The sequence below is a fragment of the Mesoplodon mirus genome (genome assembly GCF_964341445.2).
Source record: "Mesoplodon mirus genome assembly, chromosome: 11".
Classification (NCBI taxonomy): domain Eukaryota; kingdom Metazoa; phylum Chordata; class Mammalia; order Artiodactyla; family Ziphiidae; genus Mesoplodon; species Mesoplodon mirus.
Genome location: NC_138987.1, coordinates 72,286,902 through 72,308,814, shown reverse-complemented (window position 1 = coordinate 72,308,814; position 21,913 = coordinate 72,286,902). Strand labels below are relative to the sequence as shown.

Genomic DNA, 21,913 nt, shown 5'->3' with positions numbered 1-21,913 from the left:
CTCTATGTATAGTATCATGTCATCTGCAAAGAGTGACAGTTTTACTTCTTCTTTTCCAATCTGGATTTATTTCTTTTTCTTCTCTGACTGCTGTGGCTAAAGCTTCCAAAACTATGTTGAATAACAGTGGTGAGACTGGGCAACCTTGTCTTGTTCCTGATCTTAGTGGAAATGGTTTCAGTTTTTCACCACTGAGAACAATGTTGGCTGTGGGTTTGTCATATACGGCCTTTATTATGTTGAGGTAAGTTTCCTCTATGCCTCCTTTCTGCAGGGTTTTTATCATAAATGGGTGTTGAATTTTGTCCAAAGCTTTTTCTGCCTCTAATGAGGTGATCATATGGTTTTTCTCCTTCAGTTTGTTAATATGGTGCATCACATTAACTGATTTGCATATACTGAAGAATCCTTGCATTTCTGGGATAAACCCTACTTGATCATGGTGTATGATACTTTTATTGTGCTGTTGGATTCTGTTTGCTAGTATTTTGTTGAGGATTTTTGCGTCTATGTTCATCAGTGATATTGACTTGTAGTTTTCTTTTTTTTGTGACACCTCTGTCTGGTTTTGGTATTAGGGTGATGGTGGCCTCATAGAATGGGTTTGTGAGTGTTCCTCCGTCTGTTATATTTTGGAAGACCAGGACTTGATTGACTATTTCCTTTTCCATATTAGGGAAGTTTTCAACTATAATCCCTCCAAATATTTTCTCAGTCCCTTTCTTTTACTCTCCGTCTTCTTCTGGGACCCCTATAATTCGAATGTTGGTGCATTTAATATTGTCCCAGAGGTCTCTGAGACTGTCCTCAATTATTTCATTCTTTTTTCTTTATTCTTCTCTGCGGTAGTTATTTCCACTATTTTATCTTCCAGGTCACTTATCCTTTCTTCTGCCTCAGTTATTCTGCTATTGATTCCTTCTAGAGAATTTTTACTGTGTTGTTCATCACTGTTTGTTTGCTCTTTAGTTCTTCTAGGTCCTTGTTAAGTGTTTCTTGTATTTTCTCCATTCTATTTCCAAGATTTTGGATCATCCTTACTATCATTACTCTGAATTCTTTTTCAGGTAGACTGCCTATTTCCTCTTCATTTGTTTGGTCTGGTGGGTTTTTACCTTGCTCCTTCATTGGCTGCATATTTCTCTGCCTTCTCATTTTGCTTAACTTACTGTGTTTGGGGTCTCCTTTTCACACCTGCAGGTTCGTACTTCCCATTTTTTTTGGTGTCTGCCCCCAGTGGGTAAGGTTGGTTCAGTGGGTTGTGTAGGCTTCCTGTTGGAGGGGACTGGTGCCTGTGTTCTGCTGGAGGAGGCTGGATCTTGTCTTTCTGGTGGGCAGGACCATGTCTAGTGCTGTGTTTTGGGGTGTCTGTGAACTTAGTATGATTTTAGGCAGCCTCTCTGCTAATGGGTGGGGTTGTGTTCCTGTCTTGCTAGTTGTTTGGCATGGGGTGTCCAGCACTGGGGCTTGCTGGTCATTGAGTGGAGCTGGTTCTTAGTGTTGAGATGGAGATCTCTGGGAGACCTCTTGCCGTTTGATATTACATGGAGCTGGGAGGTCTCTGGTGGACCAGTGTCCTGAACTTGGCTCTCCCATCTCAGAGGCTCAGGCCTGACACCTGGCCAGAGCACCAAGACCCTGTCAGCCACTCGGCCAGGTACATGGGGAGTTTCTTGCCTTTTTGGAAGTCTGAGGTCTTCTGCCAGTGTTCAGTAGGAGTGTAGATGCATTTTTTTTTTTTTTTTTTTTTTTTTTTTTTTTTTTTCTTTTTGCGGTATGTGGGCCTCTCACTGTTGTGGCCTCTCCCGTTGCGGAGCACAGGCTCCGGACGCGCAGGCCCAGCGGCCATGGCTCACGGGCCCAGCCGCTCCGCGGCATATGGGATCCTCCCAGACCGGGGCACGAACCCGCATCCCCTGCATCGGCAGGCGGACTCTCAACCACTGCGCCACCAGGGAGGCCCGTAGATGCATTTTTGATGTACTTGTGGGGAGGAAAGTGATCTCCATGTCTTACTCCTCTGCCATCTTCAGATGGATGAATCTCATTCAAAGATTCAATACTTACAACTTTACATCCTCCAAATCCAGAAAAAATCACTTTCAATGGAAACCCACAGCACAATCGCTTAGGATTATTTTCTGCTGTCTGAAACTCTTCTTGTGCAAGTCTTCTGGGACTGCTGCACAGAGCCTACTTCCATCTCAGCAGAAAGCCCATTCTAAACTCTCTTGTGACTCACATTGCAGGCCTCTAACTTCTCAACCATCCTGGTTAAAAAGGAGCCAATGAGGCAGAAACTGAGAAATGTGAGTCCCTCGTGGTCAGCACTACGATGGCACTCTCCTGGCCTTAAGACTCTTCAATGATCCTTTCTCTGGGTCCTTTCCAATTGGGCCTGGGTTTTTTCTCATGCTTATTGTTTTTAATGGAAGAGCATTCTCAGTACCTCTCAAATGAGTGAAAATCCTGTTTATGTTCTTGTCTGCCCCAGTTTAAGGTTTCACAAGAATTTATTCTCGTTTTAAGCACACACAGGCTGTGCCAATTCCCTGTTTTTGGCTGGTGGAGCCTCTTCAGAGCACTTTAGGGGCAAATGGCTCTTTCTTCCTTGATCCCAGGGTAGAGTCAAAATGAAAATAACAGACTTAGGTGACCCAAGCTCCTTCACATTACCTCCAACTTCTCATTCAAAGTGGTGCTTTGGGCGACAGGTGGAGTTATAATTATAGATTAGAAAAAAGCCACATCAGCAGCTGTTGCTCCTGTTTGTTCCCGGCTATCACTGTCACCAGTGGACAAATTGGCATAAACAGTTCTCCAGACTCCGCATGAGTGAAGGGTGAGCCGAGAGTACAACACCGACCCGAAGCCACCTCTGCAGGGGGAGCCTGGAGATTGTCTTTCCTGTCGGGGACTCCAAACCAAACAAATAGGTTAGTGCACAGAGTATACCTATGCATTTTACCTCTGACCTCTACTCGATGTGATCTTGGTTTTTCTGACAGAGCTGTAACAGAAGGGTGAACTGTTAAAGGAAAGAGAGTTATTTAAGGACTGTCATTCAAAAGTCCAGTGTCCATAAGAACAAATTATGAAATGGGCTTAATTTATTATGCTCCTCTCCCAGTTTTGGCTGTATTCACATTAGACAAAGAGACAAAGTGAAGATGGAAAAATGAAACTGCTTTTGTGGCCTGAGTCCCAACCTTTCGTAATGATACCTACTTTTGCCAAAAAAATCTCTGGTTTCTTTGTTAAAATCAGTAGTTGAAGCCTTAGGCTGGTGATTAGAAAAAAAAAAATACCGCTCCAGAATATAGTTCCAGAGTTTCACTTTTTTTTTTTTTTTAGGGAAACTAGGCAAATGAGAATTGGATTTTTTCTCTACCTCTGAATAAAGACAGAAAATGTCCTTGTTTATGATAAAATGTGTGCTATAGGCTACTTTGTATAAGAAATCTGCTATAGGATTTATTACTTATGTCTAGTACAGTTCTACCTAAAAACTCAATCACTTCAGTCTAAGTAGCTCTATAAGACTCCTCATAGATCCTTTTGAAAGCAAAAGGTTGCAAAGAAATTTCATGTTCTCTGTGTATGCTTTGTGTTAGAAAGCTGTGGAGCAGGATTTTCAAACAAAGATTAGCTTTGGGGCATCTTCTCAAAACCTGAATGTTTAGTATCTTGGTGAAGAGCAATGGAATTCCAAAGAATCCACTGAAAACTAGGCTTTGGGGCCCAGTTCTCATCCCACCCACATCCATGGAACAGTCCAGGTGGAAAGAGTCCTAAATAATGGCCTCATTTTTTCAGCTCCAAACAGAAGGTGCCCTATCCCCAAGCATTTTATGTGGGACTTTTCAATGGGAAAATGCACCTTACTTAGTATCACTGTGGCCCGACGTTTTGTCTACCTTGTGAAGTGCACAGAGTGCTAACTATGCACTCAGAGCTCCACTAGAGAGACAATTAAATTAAAACAACCAGAAGTAACCCATCAATTAAATTCCCACAAGGGGCTGGCTTCTCCTGATTTCTAAGAGAGGCATAACTTTCTTTTAGGAAATTTAAGGGTGAAATAAATACCTCTTTACACATTTTAGCAAATAAAGCCCCAAACAATAAGTTTGACCACTGCTTTTGAAAAGGTCAATTAATATAGCATATCAATACCTTAAATCTTCCCATGGATTCAGAAAATATATGATAGATCATAATACATCATATCTCATACATCTCATTTAGTCATTCAAATATTTATTAATAGCTATATAATCTCAAAATATTTAGAAATGAAGGCAAGCTTAAGATTTCTAATATTTCTTTTTCCAGACACTCCTTTCTTCCCCTTTTCTACTAAAAGATTTAGCACTGAGTTGGTGGTTATCTCCAAATTCCAAATTGTTCAAGCTGAGAAAGGCAAAAAGTAGAGATGGTTGACTGGTTGCTGGTTAGGGTTTCTTTTGAGATACAGATTTATGCTCGGTCTTAAACATTGCTTTTTACTTGTGTGTTGTCTTCTTGCTCTTCTAGAAAAAAAAGAAAAATTATCCAAGATGACTGTCACTTACTCCAGTAAAGTAGCAAATGCGACTTTTTTTGGATTTCATAGGTTACTCTTCAAGTGGAGAGGCAGCATCTACAAACTACTATACAGGGAATTTATTGTTTTTGCTGTACTTTACACAGCAATAAGTTTTATGTACAGGTACTTTCCTTTGCGTGTGTCCTTAATGGCCATTAGATAGCATATATGAATACAGTCTCAAAAATCCAAGCCCTTTGGCTGCCACTGGCTTTTGCATTATGTGACCTCCTCCTTTGCATGATCCTCTGTTGCCTACTTCTCCCCAGGACTGGGTATTTTAATCCACACCTAACCATTTTTAGGATGTTAAATAGACCCTAACCGTCATGTTCAGGTGGCTCTCATTCCAGCCCCACTTTAATGGGTCATGATGAGGTATTAGTTGTGCTTCAAGAATTTTGCTATAGGCATAAAATGAAAGATTTATACCTAGAACCTCACTAAGTGATGATTTTGAATGGCAAAGTCCACAGACAAATAATTATTTGTGCTTCTCTGAACTATGTTATTCATAGTTTGAGTTTCTGATTTGACAGTTTGCAGTGACTACCTACATAATTAACATGTTCGTGAATAGTGTGTATCAGGCAACCTTCCTTCCTCTTTCCTGGAATGACGAAATCTTATCCAAGTTGGTGCCCCCAACCTTACCAATATCTCAATTAAAGAAAAGGCCTGAAAACTAATTTATTTTCTTTATATCTTCTGAGTTCAGGGCACATTATATTCATAAAAGACGTTTATTCTTTATAACCTCACAACCTTTGCCTGTCAGATTGACAGGAAATATGAGCAACATCATGTCCAAGAAATACTTTTATAACTAAAAATTGTAGTCTTAATAAAATTTTATCAGTATTATAAAAGGGAAGCTTTATTAGTTTTTAAAATTAATATTGATTGCATACATTTCTTCTCTGGGGAAAGTTAAAACTTAAAATAGAAAAGCTAAAGGTTTTTGAGGCTGTATTTCCACCTTTACTGTGTTCATCAGTTTGTTCTTTTTCTTCTGCATACAATGGACAAATTTGTGAATCGTTGTTTTCGCCTACATTCTTCCTTGCAGCAACAGGACACCATGTGAAGAAGAGGGACGTTAATTTGGCTAGCTGATAATGACCAAAATTAGAATAGGAAGAATTACTTTTGCTACATATCAAAACTACAGTTCCAAACAAATGTATATATTGGTATACATTTTGGCAACATATCTTTACAAGGAAAGTTTTATTAAAAATCTCTAATAATTTTTCAGATTTGTCTTCTAAATACGGTATTATTTTGATGATTTATTTATGTGTCACCTACTCCTTCAGAATATGAAATGGTGGAAGACACATGACGTTTCAGGATAATTGTCTCATTAGTTTATTTTTACAAATGTGAATTTATTGCTGCTACTGCTTCTTAGAATAGAATAGCTCTTAGAACAGTTGCATTGTAGCCAGAAATGCTCCATGGGGCCTTAACTTTGACTCCAATATCTTATTTATACCCCACAAAATTGTATGCACATATGTTTTCTAAAGACCAAAGAGTGCTTACATTTATAACAATAATCATTAGTTCAAGCCATTTTTCATTTTTTAAAGTTCAAATGTAAAAGTTTATTAAAATAGACCCTTATATGTTGATCAAAGCTCTACCAAGAACTACAGGTTGAATCTGTCAAGAAAGTCAGACATACCTGTAGACAAATACAGACATAGTTTCATTCTCATGTCTACTAATGATGCTAAGTTTTTTAATCCTGTTATAAGCAAATAGTTATACCTAGCAAAAAAATCATAAGACAGAACCAGAATTCACTAGTTTGATTATATCTCTTTTTATTTTGGGATGGATTTGACAAAATACTCGCTGTGGTACTTTCTAGCTAGTAAGATTTCTATGTGTCTATCAGCTAAATATTTTTTCCTTTGGCCAACTATTAATAGTAACAACCACTTTATTATTTCTTAAGTGTGACACCATATGCTAAGTGGTTTTATATATCATATATTCTTTAATCCTCATAACATTCCTGATACATATAAATAGGTATTAATATCCCCGTTTACAAATGAGAAAACTGGGACTCAGAGAGATTTAAAAATATGCTCCAAATCCAAATCTGTTAAGTGGCAGATCTGGGATTCAAACCTGGCTCTGTTAAACCCTACGGTCTGTGCTCTCCAAATTTAAATTCTCTCTGATCATTTTTATTTGAGTACCAGAAAGCATTCTGGCTGTAACTTGTCATCAGCATGACCTTGATAGGCCTGTCCACCAGGTGATGCCTCTCTTGTCAGCTTTTCTTGATTTCAGAATTTCTGACACCTCTTCCAAGCTGAGGCAGGAACTCCAAGCCCACCCTGCACCCACACACCTCCTTGGTCAGCACCAGCTCCCAGATCTTCATCTGCAGTCTGGTCTGTGGCTCACTGTCACCTCATTATCCCTCTGCGTCCTTCTTCAAAGTTCTACTGACCCAAATAGGCCTCTGACACATGCTATGATGAGTGTTTCCAGGGGATTCCTTTCTCCCTTGGAAAAGCTGCATTCATTCATTTATTCAAATTCATCTGTGTTTTCTTTCTGGATTTTGATCATTATTACTAACCTGCCTTGAGATAGTTCTTCTGATTCTGAATCTCCTCCTTGCAACATAAATACCAATAATAGCTTCATTAAATGGATTTATGTTTAACAATACCAGAAAATGGGTTTGTGTCAGATCCATAATATAAATTTTTATATTTATACTATAGAAATAAAAACCCACCAAACATAATTATAAAAATTTCACTACTAATTGTTAAATCTGTGTTGTTTTATATTATAAATGTATATTTTAAATTCTTTTATTTTGAAAATTTTTTTAAAGATTTTTTTTTTGATGTGCACCATTTTTAAAGTCGTTATTGAACTTGTTACAATATTGCTTCTGTTTTATGTTTTGGTGTTTTGGCCCCAAGGCATGTGGGATCTTAGCTCCCCGACCAGGGATCGAACCCATACCCCATGCATTACAAGGCAAAATCTCAACCACTGGACCGCCAGGGAAATCCCTTAAATAACTGTAGGCTTTAAAATAAACAGTTATAACATCCCTTGAAGTACAACATGTATAATCAAGAATGTACTAAGTAGCATATTCATGAAAAAGTAAGATCAGGATGTCGAATCCAGGGTTATTATTCAATAATTACTTAATAAGTGCAATCCACTTAAGGCACTCTTTTTTTAAGTACATATGATGAATAATTGGAAAATGGACTCTTTTATGAAGTATTTTGCTCTAAATCCAATGCATTAATCATATAAAAATTTTAAAATATGAAGTATTTAAAAATAAAATGGTTACTATGTCCCACTGTGTAATGACCAACAACATTTATGTACTAAAAACGTTAGTTCTTAAAACATTCAGCAGTTAAAAAGGTTTTGAGATACATCAGCTTAGGTAGAAAAGAAAAAATTATTGCTCCTTAAAAAAAAAATGAGGTTATTTTTGCTTAATTGTTTGCACTGAATGTCACTTGCAAAGCAGGTGCAGAAGTATAATATCATAAAGGGCTGTGCATTTTATTTTTGCTCCAGATTGTTACTTACAGGAGCCCAAAAACGTTACTTTGAAAAATTATCAATTTACTGTGACAGATATGCTGAACAAATTCCAGTAACCTTTGTGCTTGGTAAGTATAGGTCACATGCAGAATGCAGCCACACAGCTGTCTCTGTTAGGATAACACCAATGACTCTGCATGGGAGTGTTTCCAAGCTGAGAGGCATGCCTGAAAAGTCACTGCTTGCAATAGAACCAGAATCATCCATAAGGTTTACCTTCAAGGCTGCTTTTGCTAAATTAACAACCAACAAGTTTGAGGTAATAATCTGCTCTTGGACAATTCAGCTTTATTTTCACTAACTCTCCATTTTTGCTGTCAATATTTGAGTTCTAATACCCACTTACTGGGTGCTACAGCATTGCGAGGCACAAATTACATTTTTTTTCTGGAGGGCAAAATCATTAGATATGGATAACAACGTATTTTTTACACCCCGATCCCTAAAAAAACTAAAATTCTGCTGAAAGCATCAGTGTCAACAATATGTCTACAGTAAGAAATTGCTTTACAATTTCCTGTTATTCTACAGGGTTTTATGTTACTCTGGTGGTGAACCGATGGTGGAACCAGTTTGTGAATCTGCCCTGGCCAGACAGGCTGATGTTTCTCATCTCCAGCAGTGTTCATGGAAGTGACGAGTATGGGCGCCTGCTAAGGAGGACACTGATGCGCTACGTCAACCTCACATCCCTGCTCATCTTCCGCTCGGTGAGCACGGCTGTGTACAAAAGGTTTCCAACGATGGACCATGTGGTTGAAGCAGGTATTGGAAATGACTTTTCCTTCCATGGGGCTCCTCTTGACCTCGATCAGAACTTTCAAAGTTCCTTTGAAAATGCTTTTTATTTATTCATTCATTCAAGAAACATTTACTGATTACCTATCATGTGCCAGAAACAGTCTTAAGAGGTAAAAATGAATAAGTCATGGTTCCTGCCCTCAAGACATTTACTTGGGGGGCAGAGCAAAGGAAACAGCAGACAGTCAACCTCAAATTAAGTTGCAAACAGTCACATGGTCCATAATATAATAATTATCATATTTATTCAAACCTTCTGTAATATTGCCTTACATTTTCTAGCACTTTACAGTTTATGCACTTTCATAAATATTATTTCATACGGACCTCAAAAAAACCATGAGAGATTCAGAGAGGTTATGACCTGTTCTGGATCACATAGCTCATTAGTGGGAGCGCCAAAATTTCAATTCAGGCTCAGAACTCCTAACTTAATCCTTCCCCCCAACACCTACCAAACACAGCAGATTCTGGTAGGAACCAGAAATGCGGCTTTTCATCTAGGCAGAGCCTGAGAGGTGGCAGTAAAAGGCTGCTTTAGTGAGGGTCTGTTGTCCCTCCTATTCCTCAGGGTAGATGCAGTTTTGTACCTGGGCTTCTGGACACAGGATGCTGAGAACAAATCACGTTTGAAGAATGGTTCTCTTTGGTGTGGTAATACTTAGCAAAGAAGCTGTTAAACCAGCCTTCAAGGGGATGAGGATTAAATGAGATCATTGTTGGCACGTACAGAATAAAAGTGGGGTTTTGCGCTGGGTTGTCTTTGATCCATCTGAGAGTATGTTGGAATGTATAAATGAATATATAGCAGATATAGGACCCATGAGATGATTCTGCCTTTATACTGAGTACAGTCTCAAATTAGGTTGCTTTATCCAGTCTCCTTTTCTGAAATGTCCTTGAAAATTTAAATATATATATATATATATATATATATATATATATATATATATATATATATATATATATATTTAAGAGTAGCATGGTTTGTTTGTTTTTGGAGGTTTGGGGGCTTTTGTTTGATTTGGTTTTGTCTTCTCAGATGGCGACATAGATAGTGACTCAGAACACAGAGTAAGAGTTCAAATCCTTCTCTATCGCTTACTGGCTACATGACCTTGTCTGAGTTACTTTACCTTTCTAATGCTTCAGTTTCCTCATCCATATAGTGAGTTTAGAGTGATTTATAATACCTTTTACCTCATATACCTCATAGGCTTGTTGTGATGATTAAATAAGTTAATACTTGCAGTGTCTAGAGCAGTACCTGGCACATGGTGTGACATGAGTTCTTGCTATTAATAATGAAATCATCTAGTACAACAGCCTAACATAGACCTTTGGTCACTTTAGAAGACTCATTTGATATGACATCCTAGGTCTTCTTGATCCCCTATGGCCAGGAGACTGTGAAAGGTAAGGTGGAAATAAGGAAGGAGGAGTGTAGAGGCCGTTGTTAGGGCTACAGAGCAAGACGTGAGAAAGTAATGGGGAGCAAGGAGTCGGTTACAGATTCAGTTAAATTCAGTAAATTCAGTAAAACCAGTCGGAACTTAAAAAAAATTAATTGCCACCCTTCCTCCAAATTTAAAAGTGGAATACTGCATCAGAATGACCAAGTTTAAAATGCCACTTGATAACTTATTTTTCTTACCCTAATGTCTAAAGGATCAAATGTGATAAGCATTTCGACCTATGAAAAAAGTCCTAAAAACAAACAAGAAACGTTTGGCCCATTCCAAATGGATGAGTGACAGCTAAAGTTTACTTGGATGAATAAAGGTGACATTTCTGTAGTCCGGACACATCCTTGGAAAGAAGAAAGCGCATTCTGACAGGAATCAGACTCCAGGCCCGATTCTCAGAGCAAATCTATCCTCTCAGCGTCACCTTCATATTAAAAGCACATGGGGTGGCTGGTGACAGAGAGGGCTTTAGGGCCTCTGGTTAGACGTGAGCTCAACGAGGCCTGAGTTGTGCTCAGGTCTGAGGGGCAAGTAGAAACGGCGAGATGAATGGGAGAATGATCTGAGTTCATTTCCTTTAGGTGCACTTTTCATAATACTGACACTCACTCCTTATCAAACTTACACAAACACCGGTCAGTACTTGCATCGACACTTTCCCCCTTTCCAAGGCATTTGGAACACTCGAGTGCTTCTCTCTCCCCTACCACCAGTACCCGCAACCATTCCAAGGGCATAGGGGAATCATTTGCTCCTTGAAGTGCATTTACATGAGTATGTCTCAAGGTGTGATCCACAAACCCACGGGCCCTTTACATCCTGAATAACTTGAGTTGTTTATTTAAAATGCATACTCGGGCTTCCCTGGTGGCGCAGTGGTTGAGAGTCCGCCTGCCGATGCAGGGAACACGGGTTCGTGCCCCGGTCTGGGAAGATCCCACATGCCGCGGAGCGGCTGGGCCCGTGAGCCATGGCCGCTGAGCCTGCGCATACGGAGCCTGTGCTCCTCAAGGGGAGAGGCCACAACAGTGACAGGCCCACGTACCGCAAAAAAAAAAAAAAAAAAAAAAAAAAAAAAAAAAAAAAAAAGCATACTCCTGGGACTTCCCTGGTGGTGCAGTGGTTAAGAATCCACCTGCCAATGCAGGGGACACGGGTTCGAGCCCTGGTCTGGGAAGATCCCACATGCCGTGGAGCAACTAAGCCCATGCGCCACAACTACTGAGCCTGCACTCTAGAGCCTGCGAGCCACAACTACTGAAGCCCAAGTGCCTAGAGCTTAAGCCACCGCAATGAGAAGCCAACGCACTGCAACAAAGAGTACCCCCGCTCGCCACAACTAGAGAAAGCCCGTGCACAGCAATGAAGACCCAACGCAGCCAAAAATAAATAAATAAAATAACTAAATTTATTAATAAATAAATAAATAATAAAATAAAATAAAATGCATACTCCTGAGCCCCACGTCAGACCTACTGAATCAGAACCATTGTATGTAAGGCCTGGAAAACCGGCTTTTAAACATGCTCTTATGTTGCTATTTTTATATACTGAAGCTTGAGAAGTAAGGAGTCTTTTCTGGGATGCTTATTTTTTTAACCCTTTTTCTCACCCCCGGGGTAAAAGGCTTTGGCATTTGTCAAATAATTCATTACTAATAACAAAACTGCAACAGTTAAGAAAAGGGTGAATTCAAGGTTTCAACCATGCTGGAGGCTCCAGAATTGCTCTGGATGGTAGCCTCTGAGCAGTCTGCTCAGAGACTACCATCTAGGAGACTTGAATTAGACCTGCCTGGACACAACGAGCATCATTCTCACTTCAAGTTTTTGTGCCGCGTCTGAAGGAGGAAGAGTGCTGAGGGTGACAGGACGGGGCTGAAGGCTTAGCAGGTGCCCTCTGGGGCCATCACGGATGATTGCAGTGTAAAGGTCTCTACTACTCTCTTTCACCCCTAAGTGTTTTCTAGAAAGGCAGAAGAAGGGGTAGTGGACCAGCATGTGCCCAACAGGAATGCAAGGTTTGCATGCTAGGTGGTGGGACAAAGTTCTGAGCCACTGCCTTCCAAGCTGGGGGCCACGCTTCACAGGCAGGGTCCTTCCTGGTCTGCCTCACGGCCACCCGCATGGATGCGCACAGACTCTGTGTCGGCTGGCCACACAGACTTACCAGACTTCCTGCTTCCCAGCAGAGAAGGCTGACTCGGTCTGCACGTGGGGTCAGTTTCCAAGCTCTCCCAACTGGGTACGTGTCTCCACCTCTCTCTGTCTGTCCTTGGCCTGTGCCAACGTTTCTGGGAAGAAAAGGAAGTTCAGGGATGGCAAAAAATGTTTGGCAGGTGCCCTGAGCCCAGAGCCAGGGCACCTGCTCCGCCTGAGGGCAGAGAGGGCTGGCAGTAAAGCACAGGGGCCCCAAAAGTGTAGGGGCAAAGGCAGGAGGCAAGGCTGAGGGTGCAAAAAAAAAAAACCTCTTGTCAGGTGACTCCCTACATAAACCCACCTGTCTGGGAAGGTACATGTCCTCAAACTTCAGTGCACTTTAGACAGTGTTAAAAAAATCAATACTGCTAAAAACACAGATCCAAAGACACCACCCCCAGAGATTCTGATTCAGTAGGTCTAGGCTGGGGTCCAGGAATGAGTGTGTTTAACAAGCCCCTGGACACTTTGAGGAAGGGGGTCCCTGGATCACACTCTGAGAAATAGGGGGCTTTAAGGCAATGGGAGTTGCCCTCCAAACTCTTTGTATTGCTTCAGGGAGGGTCCCTGTCACAAAGATTCAGGACTAGCAGGACAAAAACAGTGAGAGGACGGAGAGAATGAAGATCAGCACCTCCTTCTGAAGCATCTGGCCATTGCTTGACTACAGCTGGTGAGCTAGGTCACTTACCCGCCGGTCCCTGACATTCCTTGCTGTTAAGCTGGACACTCAACTTACATTATTCTGGGAAATACATATGCTTTGATGTTACAGGTTACATTTCTTGAATTAAAAATTAACATTTCTTTATTTATGCCCCCATGAAAATAGAAATGTAACAACTGAATGCAAAATAATGTCTATTATGCTGGAAATTCCCTGAACTGGTCTGTTATCAAACAGTTACTTCGCAGAGAAGCTGTAACCCAGGAGTCTCTGTTATTTTCCCTCTTGGCTACAAGCCTGCCCTGAAAAATTCCAGTCGTTTCAATCACCTGCCTTGGAAGATGTCACTCATTCTAAGTCAAGTCACGTGCACAATTCCAGATCTTTGCCAATTTAAGTGATGGCCTTAATTGGGTGCTTACGTTATGGTATAAGACTGAATCAAAATATTTTATCTGGGGTTTCACAGTGATCAGGAGAGAAAATATTTCCCTTCAAAATTCTTCACCAGAAGCACAAAAAAAGGAAATGGGAAATTACATGCATTCCTCTAAAAGAAACGTTACTAAATCTGTTACTAAATCTGTCATGCTTTTGCTCATTTAACAAAGAGTTACTGAGTGTATATGGTATGCTAGGCATTGTGCTGAGCACTGGAGCACAGCTGAAAGCGAGGTCCCTGTCCTCGAGGATCAGTAAAGATTACTACAAATGTTTTCTTCTATGAATCATTTTCAGAGACAAGCATAAATATATTTACAGCTGAACTTCACATCACTCCATTGCATTTCTATTTCTCTAAAATAGTTAACCTCTGTGCTTGGTAGCCTGTAAGAGTGGTTAAAAGACAGTAAAATTTAAGGAAAGGACACTGTTTTGTTTTCTTAAAGGCCTGGAATCTTAACATGAAGTTCCTTGAGCTTCTGCCCTGACGAGAGAGCCTGTGGAGACCCCATACAACCGACCGAGCTCCCAATTGTCACGTGACTGTTGAGATAAAAGTTCTAACTTTAGATGCACTGTCTGGAAGGCTAGCCCCACACTCAGATCATTTAATCTGTAATCTTCTCTCGCTAAGTAAAATCGAATGGATTTTGTATAATATTGACTTTCTGCCCTGTGATCTGCTGTTCACGTTTTTCCTGATGCATTCCGTGCTACTGGGGTTCCCTGGTCTCTGAAATCTCCCACTGCTCTGTGTTACATGAGAGATGATCAAGGGGATGGTGGTATTCACGGCTGTGCCAGTTTTTCCTCTGTTGGCTGAACTTTTACAGGTTGAGTCAGTTACCCCTATAGTCTCACGTGATGAGCCCAGAAGAGACTGAATGTCATCTTGTGAGTGCAACTTGACTCACCTATGTGCACTGGCTCTTCAATGGGAGAGAAAGTACACACCTCCTTGGTTAGTGCCATGGATGGGCAGTCTCAGCCCAATGTTTGAAGGTTCATCACAGCTCTGTTTTAGGAGTTAAATCATGGCTCGCCAATCAATGCTTCTCAAAGGATGATCGTAGACCACCACATTCACTGAATTATCAAGCGTGCTTATTTAAATTGCAGGTTCCCAGACAACCTATGAAATTTGAATCTCTGGGGCTTGGGACCCAGAAATCCACTTCTAAACAAGCTCCCCAGAAGCACTATGTTTGAGCCAGAACAAGGATGCTAAAATGGCCAGCTTGCTGTGTGCCTCTGTACTAGGTGCAGTTGTTCCCAACCTTTGTTACAAGATGGAGTCGCTAGGGATCTTTTAAAAATACTGATGGTGGCTCACACCCCCAGACATTAGGATTCGATAGGTGTACGGTGCAACCTGGGCATCAGGAGTTTTTAAGCTCCCCAGACCATCCTAATGTGCAGCAAAGTCTAGGAACCACTGCACCACAGCGCATCTATTAACTCCTCCAACTTTATCTGCAAATTGCCTCAGATCTACTTACCCAAAGCAAATGGAATTCTGGGCCACCTGGACAGGCCAGGAGTTAAGAGCACTGATTTTGTGAATGATATTTTCTGTGCATCATGTGTAGAAGGCAGTGAACTACCAAATAGGATACTAATTTAGAGACAGGAATACGGCTGACTAGAGATGTTTCACTCGTGTCTGACTCATTAGGAAAATAGAGGAGTTTCTCTGTCTCCGTTCAGTATTGCTAACCCAGAAACTGATTTTACTCAACCATATCCTATTTCAAGCTCTTCAAACTGTGGGTTGTAACTTATTATTGGGTTCTTAAATCATTTTAATGGCTTTGAGCCAGCATTTTTTATGGAATGGAATGGAACAGAACAGAAAATATCAGAGAGCACCTCACACAGAAGAGCCAATAATTGTTTTGGGAACCACAAATATATCTTACTGTAGTTCATGGTTAAAAAAATATATATATCCAGGGCCTCCCTGGTGGCGCAGTGGTTGAGAGTCCGCCTGCCGATGCAGGGGATACGGGTTCGTGCCCCGGTCTGGGAGGATCCCATATGCCGCGGAGCGGCTGGGCCCGTGAGCCATGGCCGCTGGGCCTGCGCATCCGGAGCCTGTGCTCCGCAACGGGAGAGGCCACAGCAGTGAGAGGCCCGCATACCGCAAAAAGAAAAAAAAAATATATATATATATATATCTGAATACTGCCCTCCACAATGCCTTCACAGTGTGATTCCATCTCTCTCTCAATCCCATTTTGCCTCACTTTGATTTTCCCAGTTGACAGGGATTTCTAAATTTCTACCGTTGAATTTAAAGAATGGCTGCAGTTGAATCTGGTGGCTTCATTCCATTCATTTGGAAAGTATAGAGAGGAAAATGAGCCAGGCTTGTTGCAATGTGCCTGAAAAAGTCATCTCTGAGAAGGGCTCAGATGCTGAATGCACAACTTTCTCTTTCAGAAAGAATTGGCAATAAACCCATCCTGCCTAAAAGTTTTGAGAAGCAGAGCTTTTAGCTCTCCTCCTAATAGAGCCTCATGTACGCACTCTGCTTTAAAGGCAAAAGACATCTGCCTCAGCTTCAACTGAATCTGCGATTACCGGAATATTGTTTATTAATGGACTTAATTGGTCCTTTGGTTTGAAGGCAATAAAATTTTGCCTTAAAGTAGCAGATCCTACTCCATCAAACCACAATTCAAGACACAAGTAAATACAAACATATGTGTGTGTGTGTGTGTGTGTGTGTATATATATATATATGTAAATATATATATATATTTTTTACTCTGATTTGAAATATTAGAAAGGGTTCTTTGGGATACGCAATATGAAAATTGCTGAGCAGAGCTGAACTAGCCAGAAAACCAGAAGGAAAAAAGATAGCAAGAGAAATTCAAGGCAAATGTAATCGCAAGATATTGAATAAAATAGCAATGTCAGGGTGTGGATAGGGTCTGAGGGAGCGTGGCATAAAGACAGACATGTGAAGGAGACAGGGTAGTGTGAGGACCAGCCAGCTGATGGTGCAGCCAAACTGTAGCAAATCAATACCTGTGGTTAACATAGACTTACAGACGAGGATAATGATCACATTCTGAATATATCATCAGTCTCTGGTTAAAATGGCCTGAGGCACTGATGAGGATAACATTCCATGTAATAACAAATGCTCTTTGAATTGATTTGATTAACAATCTAGACTTTTCTTTCAATGGACCAACAACTCAATTTCCAAAGATGGGGTTACTTTGGATAAGATGTGTAACCCTGCAGGAAATAATAAAAATTATTCTGCCTGTACACTCTTGGAGGATACATTAATGTCCAGTTCATCTTTCACAGCACCTAGTAAAGTACACAATAAATTTGGGCTGAACATTTAACCCCCACACACACTTTCCTAGCTCTACATGTCCCTTTCCAATCACTGGGTGTGCTACACGGCAGGGACTGGGGGGAGGTTACCTAACTCTTGCTTTAGGGTTTGCATTAAATTAACCCTCACTCTGCATATTTGCTTTTTGCTAAGAAGCCAAGAAAGGACTTGCCAGCATAAGTTGATCCATATTCCTGAATAAAAAATAACCAGAGGTAAAGTTATTCTTTGGTCAAATGACAGAGATTGCAGCCAGTATATAAATGCAGGCATTTTTGGAAACTGCACTATAAATCCCAAGACTATAACTGTTAGACAATTGATATGAAATGTCTGAGAATAGTCTTCCAGGGGAAAGGTGAAGGGTTGCAGGTCTTCAAGCACAGAGCCAAGACAGGTCAAGTTCATCTATTAACTTCTTATCATCAGATTTAATCATACTCTGCAAGTCTTAAAAAAAGCCAAACAGATTATCTAGATCATGCAACAACTTTGAAATGCACTGAGAAACAAGACAAGAATTCTCAGATTCATTCTTATTCTTTGACCACCAGAGAGAGTCCAATTCCCCAGGCATGGGCAGACCCCTTCAAAGCTAATATAAATAACCTGAGTTTTATCTAAAATTAGTCTCTTGTTGGTAAATATTGGCTCTGTAGTTGTTACTCTGTTTATTTCAAATACTGAATAAACAGAATCTTCATTCAGTGGGGCAGTGATTTTTGAACATTGCTGTAGGTCAGAATTTCCTGCAGAACTTGGTAAACATGTAAATGCCTGGACCCAATTTCATTAAATTACCCAGGAAGATTAAAAGGATGCTTACACCTGGACCTCACTCTAGACCAAATGAATCAGAATCTCAAGGGATAAGGTGAAGGCACTGGAATTTTCTAAAGGGCTTTCAGGATAAGGCAAAGGTGCAACACTGGGTCAAGAATTCCTGCCCTATTGAGTCTGGTTTAGCAGGTGATGGTAGAGCCTAGCCCTCTCCATATATAATAGGTGTCACAAGTGATTCAGACACCCACGACCTGTGGACCATATTCTCAAAACACTGGCCTGGATCACATCAAGGATCTAGGTAACTCCAGAGCTCTATGGGTCAGTGACTTTCAAAATGGCACATCTCACTTCTCCTTTGAGTTATTTTCTGTTACAGCAACACCTCTTAAATAAAACTCAGTCTGCATGGTAAGGAGGGAGGATTACTTTAAGCAGGAAAACCAGATTCATAAACCAATTACAGATGGTTAAGGATACAAACTGTGTCACATTAGGGCAAAAGTTGATTTTCATCTGAATGTGTTAGCATTTCATAAGCAAATGATTGCATTTCTGAATCAAAAGTAACTCAAAATTCATATCTAACAAAAATCAGTTTTAGAAACAAGTTTTAATTCAGAAAGCATTTATACTAAATCATAATGAACATTTAAAAGTCCACTTAAAAAGTTAAGGTGTGGGGACTTCCCTAGTGGTCCAGTGGTTAAGGATCCGCCTTCCAATGCAGGGGATATGGGTCCGATCCCTGGTCAGGGAACTAAGATCTCACATGCCGCGGGGCAACTAAGCCCTCGCGCCGCAACTACTGAGCCTGTGTGCCACAATGAAAGATCCCGCGTGCCGCAACTGACCCGATGAAGCCAAAAAAAATAAATAATAAATAAATAAAAGAAAATGATTCCTCATGCCCCTATATAATCCTTTAAAAAAAAAGTCAAGGTGGTAAGTACAAGGATAGTCACTGCAGCATTATTTTTAGTAGGAAAAAAATTAAAACAACTTAAAACTCTATTCAAAAGAGGACTACTTATATAAAATACTGTACACAGTTAAATAGAATGCAGCCATTAGGAAGAATGGGACTTCCCTGGTGGCCCAGTGGTTAAGAATCCACCTACCAGTGCAGGAGACATGGGTTCGAGTCCTGGTCCAGGAAGATCCCACATGCCACAGAGCAACTAAGCCCATGTGCCACAACTACTGAGCCTGTGCTCTAGAGACTGTGAGCCACAACTATTGAAGCCCATGTGCCGCAACTACTGAAGTCCATGTGCCACAACTCCTGAAGCACTTGACATTTTATTTAATTGGTAATTAAATCATGATTTTAACTCTAAAAAAAATAAAGTGTCAAGTGTTTTGAAGCACATCTTTATAGAACAAACCCTGGTACACAGTAGACATTCAATAAATGTTAATAAATAAACCTGCTAACTTATCCTCCTCTCCTATTATTCAAATCTCTTCTTTCTCTGGTGTGCAGGTGGTGGGGGTGTGAATAAAAGTTCACATAATATACTATTGGCACTTACCGAGTGCTAAGTATGTGCGAAGCATTATGTTAACCTTGACGTATGTTCCTCATCTCAGGTAATTCTACAACACCCCTGTGAAGTAGGTATTATCATCTCTTTTACGCATGAGAAAACTGAGGCTCTGAGAGGTCACTGCAAACTTAAGCAAACTGTGTTATACACACACACACACACACACACACACACACAGAGGCACACAAAAATGAAAGAAGCACTTTTAAAGTATATGCGAGGGCTTCCCTGGTGGCGCAGTGGTTAAGAATCCACCTGCTGATGCAGGGGACACTGGTTCAAGCCCTGGTCTGGGAAGATCCCACATGCTGCAGAGCAACTAAGCCCATGCAACTCCTGAGCCTGTGCTCTAGAGCCCGAGAGCCACAACTACTGAAGCCCGCGCACCTAGAGCCTGTGCTCCACAACAAGAGAAGCCACAGCAATGAGAAGCACGTGCACCGCAAGGAAGAGTAGCCCCTGATCGCTGCAACTAGAGAAAGCCCGCGCACAGCAACAAAGACCCAATGCAGCCAAAAATAAAATAAATAATAAAAATTTTAAAAAGTATATGCGAAATGCTGTGGGGACCACGAAGATAATATGCTCTTTGCCCTTCCAAAGGGCCTTAGCAGGGGAAACATTTGTGTCTAACATTATCATAATACAAGGCAAGGGAGAGCACCGTGGTGGAGCTTTGAAGGGGAGAAATCCCCGGGGAAGGAGAAGGAAGGAATCAAGGAAGGCTTCGCAGAAGAGGTCCTGGTTAATTAGGAGTTTGAAAGGAGGGGTCAGGATGAAATGTTATGCGATTCACGTGTTCGGCACCGTACTAAGTGCTTTGTATACATTATCACGTTTTATTCTTTTAATCCAAACAATTCTAAGTATTCTTGTTCCCAATTTTAGATGAATAAACCAAAACCTAAAGAAGAGACCTTCCCCAGATGTCCTAGTCCACATTTAATGTCACCTTACTTCCTTCCTACTGGCCGCCTCTGTTAGGGATTGCTCACATGTATTGCCTCCTATGCCGATATATAACTTGTGTGTGTGTGTGTGCGTGTGTGCACGTGTGCTCGTGAGTACATATTCCTTATCTCTGATACAAGTAAAAACTACTTGAGACAGGAACCTTTATTTTATATTTCTTGAATATCCCCCATTATTTGCTCACATAGTAGACACTGAAATATATATGGTAATATACTAGCGCTAAACCAAGTCTGTATAATCTAGCTATTTTTATTTTGTGTAAAGGTTTTATGACAGCAGATGAAAGAAAATTATTTGAACACCTCAAATCTCCTCATCTGAAATACTGGGTTCCATTCATCTGGTTTGGAAATCTTGCAGCTAAAGCCCGGAAGGAAGGTAGAATCAGAGACAGTGTTGATCTGCAATCATTGATGACTGTAAGTACATAGTAAACTGTCAGTAAAAGATGCTAATCAGAGACCAACAGGGACCTGGATGCAACAGGTTGGACCTGGACAAGTCCAATTTGTTCAATCCTGGTTCCAAAGGAACCAGAAAGACTGGGCTAGTGTCAGAACCCTCAAAGGCAGGAGGAGAATAGTACACAGTTTAACTCAGATTGATTGCAGGTGGTTGCTTAGAGGCTCTGTTTTAAACAGAAGTAGGCTTTGTAATAGGCTCTGTAAGAAAATGTTCTTTGATTGATCAGCAATGTCTGCCAGGGCTTGGAAGGATCTGGCACCCTCAAGGAATATTTGCCATCCCTAGCTCCAGGATGCCAGACCAAATCTGGAGTAGAAATAAACCCCTCCAGTCAGTTCCCCCAAATCGGAATATCCCAAGGTTAACGCAGCTTTCCAGATGCTCCAGGAAACAAAACTGTGTTTTCATTAAATGAAATAATCCTGAATTCATTTGAGAAACGAATTTATAGAAGGGCTAGAGAGATTTGTGCCATGACAGTCTCCTGCCTCGATTAAGCTAAAAGGAGTGAATGATTTAAAAATAGCTCCCAATTTAACGTATACTCTTTCTCCCAGTCTTAAATAATAACTTGTGTTCAACAGAGAAAAAAGAAATCAATGGATTCCAGTCCTTCCTGCTTTAAACAGGGATAGATTTTCTGTCAATAGAAGCATTCTAAAGTCTTCATTTGTTGGGGGAACGGTTTAGGATGTATTTAGTTCTTTTTTCTAAGATCTACAGTAAGTATGTTTTCAAAAGCAATAGAGGAAACAAAAAATAATCTGCTCTCCACATAATTTAGAAATGATTTATTTAAAATATTAACCACTGCCTTCCTACCACCACTTGGGGCCAATATATATGTTGGAAATTATGAATTCAATAGAGTAGGGGATATTTCTATACAGTCCTGATTTAATATTTTTTAAAATGTCCAACTGTACTCAATCCCTTTTGCACATTGTTGAATTATGTTGATAGCTTGTCATTTTCAAAATTTTCCGTTTGGAGTGGATTTCAG

General features: G+C 40.6%; 1 protein-coding gene across 3 annotated transcripts in view; it reads left to right on the top strand.

Moving 5' to 3' along the window:
• Positions 1-4,559: 4,559 nt before the first annotated feature.
• BEST3 (bestrophin 3) overlaps positions 4,560-21,913 on the top strand; it is a gene marked incomplete at both ends in the record, with an annotated part of 42,885 nt that continues 25,531 nt past the window's right edge. The window contains 4 exons of one of the 3 annotated variants that reach the window (XM_082635918.1): positions 4,560-4,711; positions 8,174-8,268; positions 8,732-8,965; positions 20,710-20,864. In XM_082635918.1, coding sequence (XP_082492044.1) covers positions 4,560-4,711; positions 8,174-8,268; positions 8,732-8,965; positions 20,710-20,864 — 636 coding nt within the window. Of the gene's footprint in view, positions 4,712-8,173; positions 8,269-8,731; positions 8,966-16,218; positions 16,275-20,618; positions 20,865-21,913 lie in introns of those variants that run through there. The other 2 variants (XM_082635920.1, XM_082635919.1) reach the window with 2 other exon arrangements.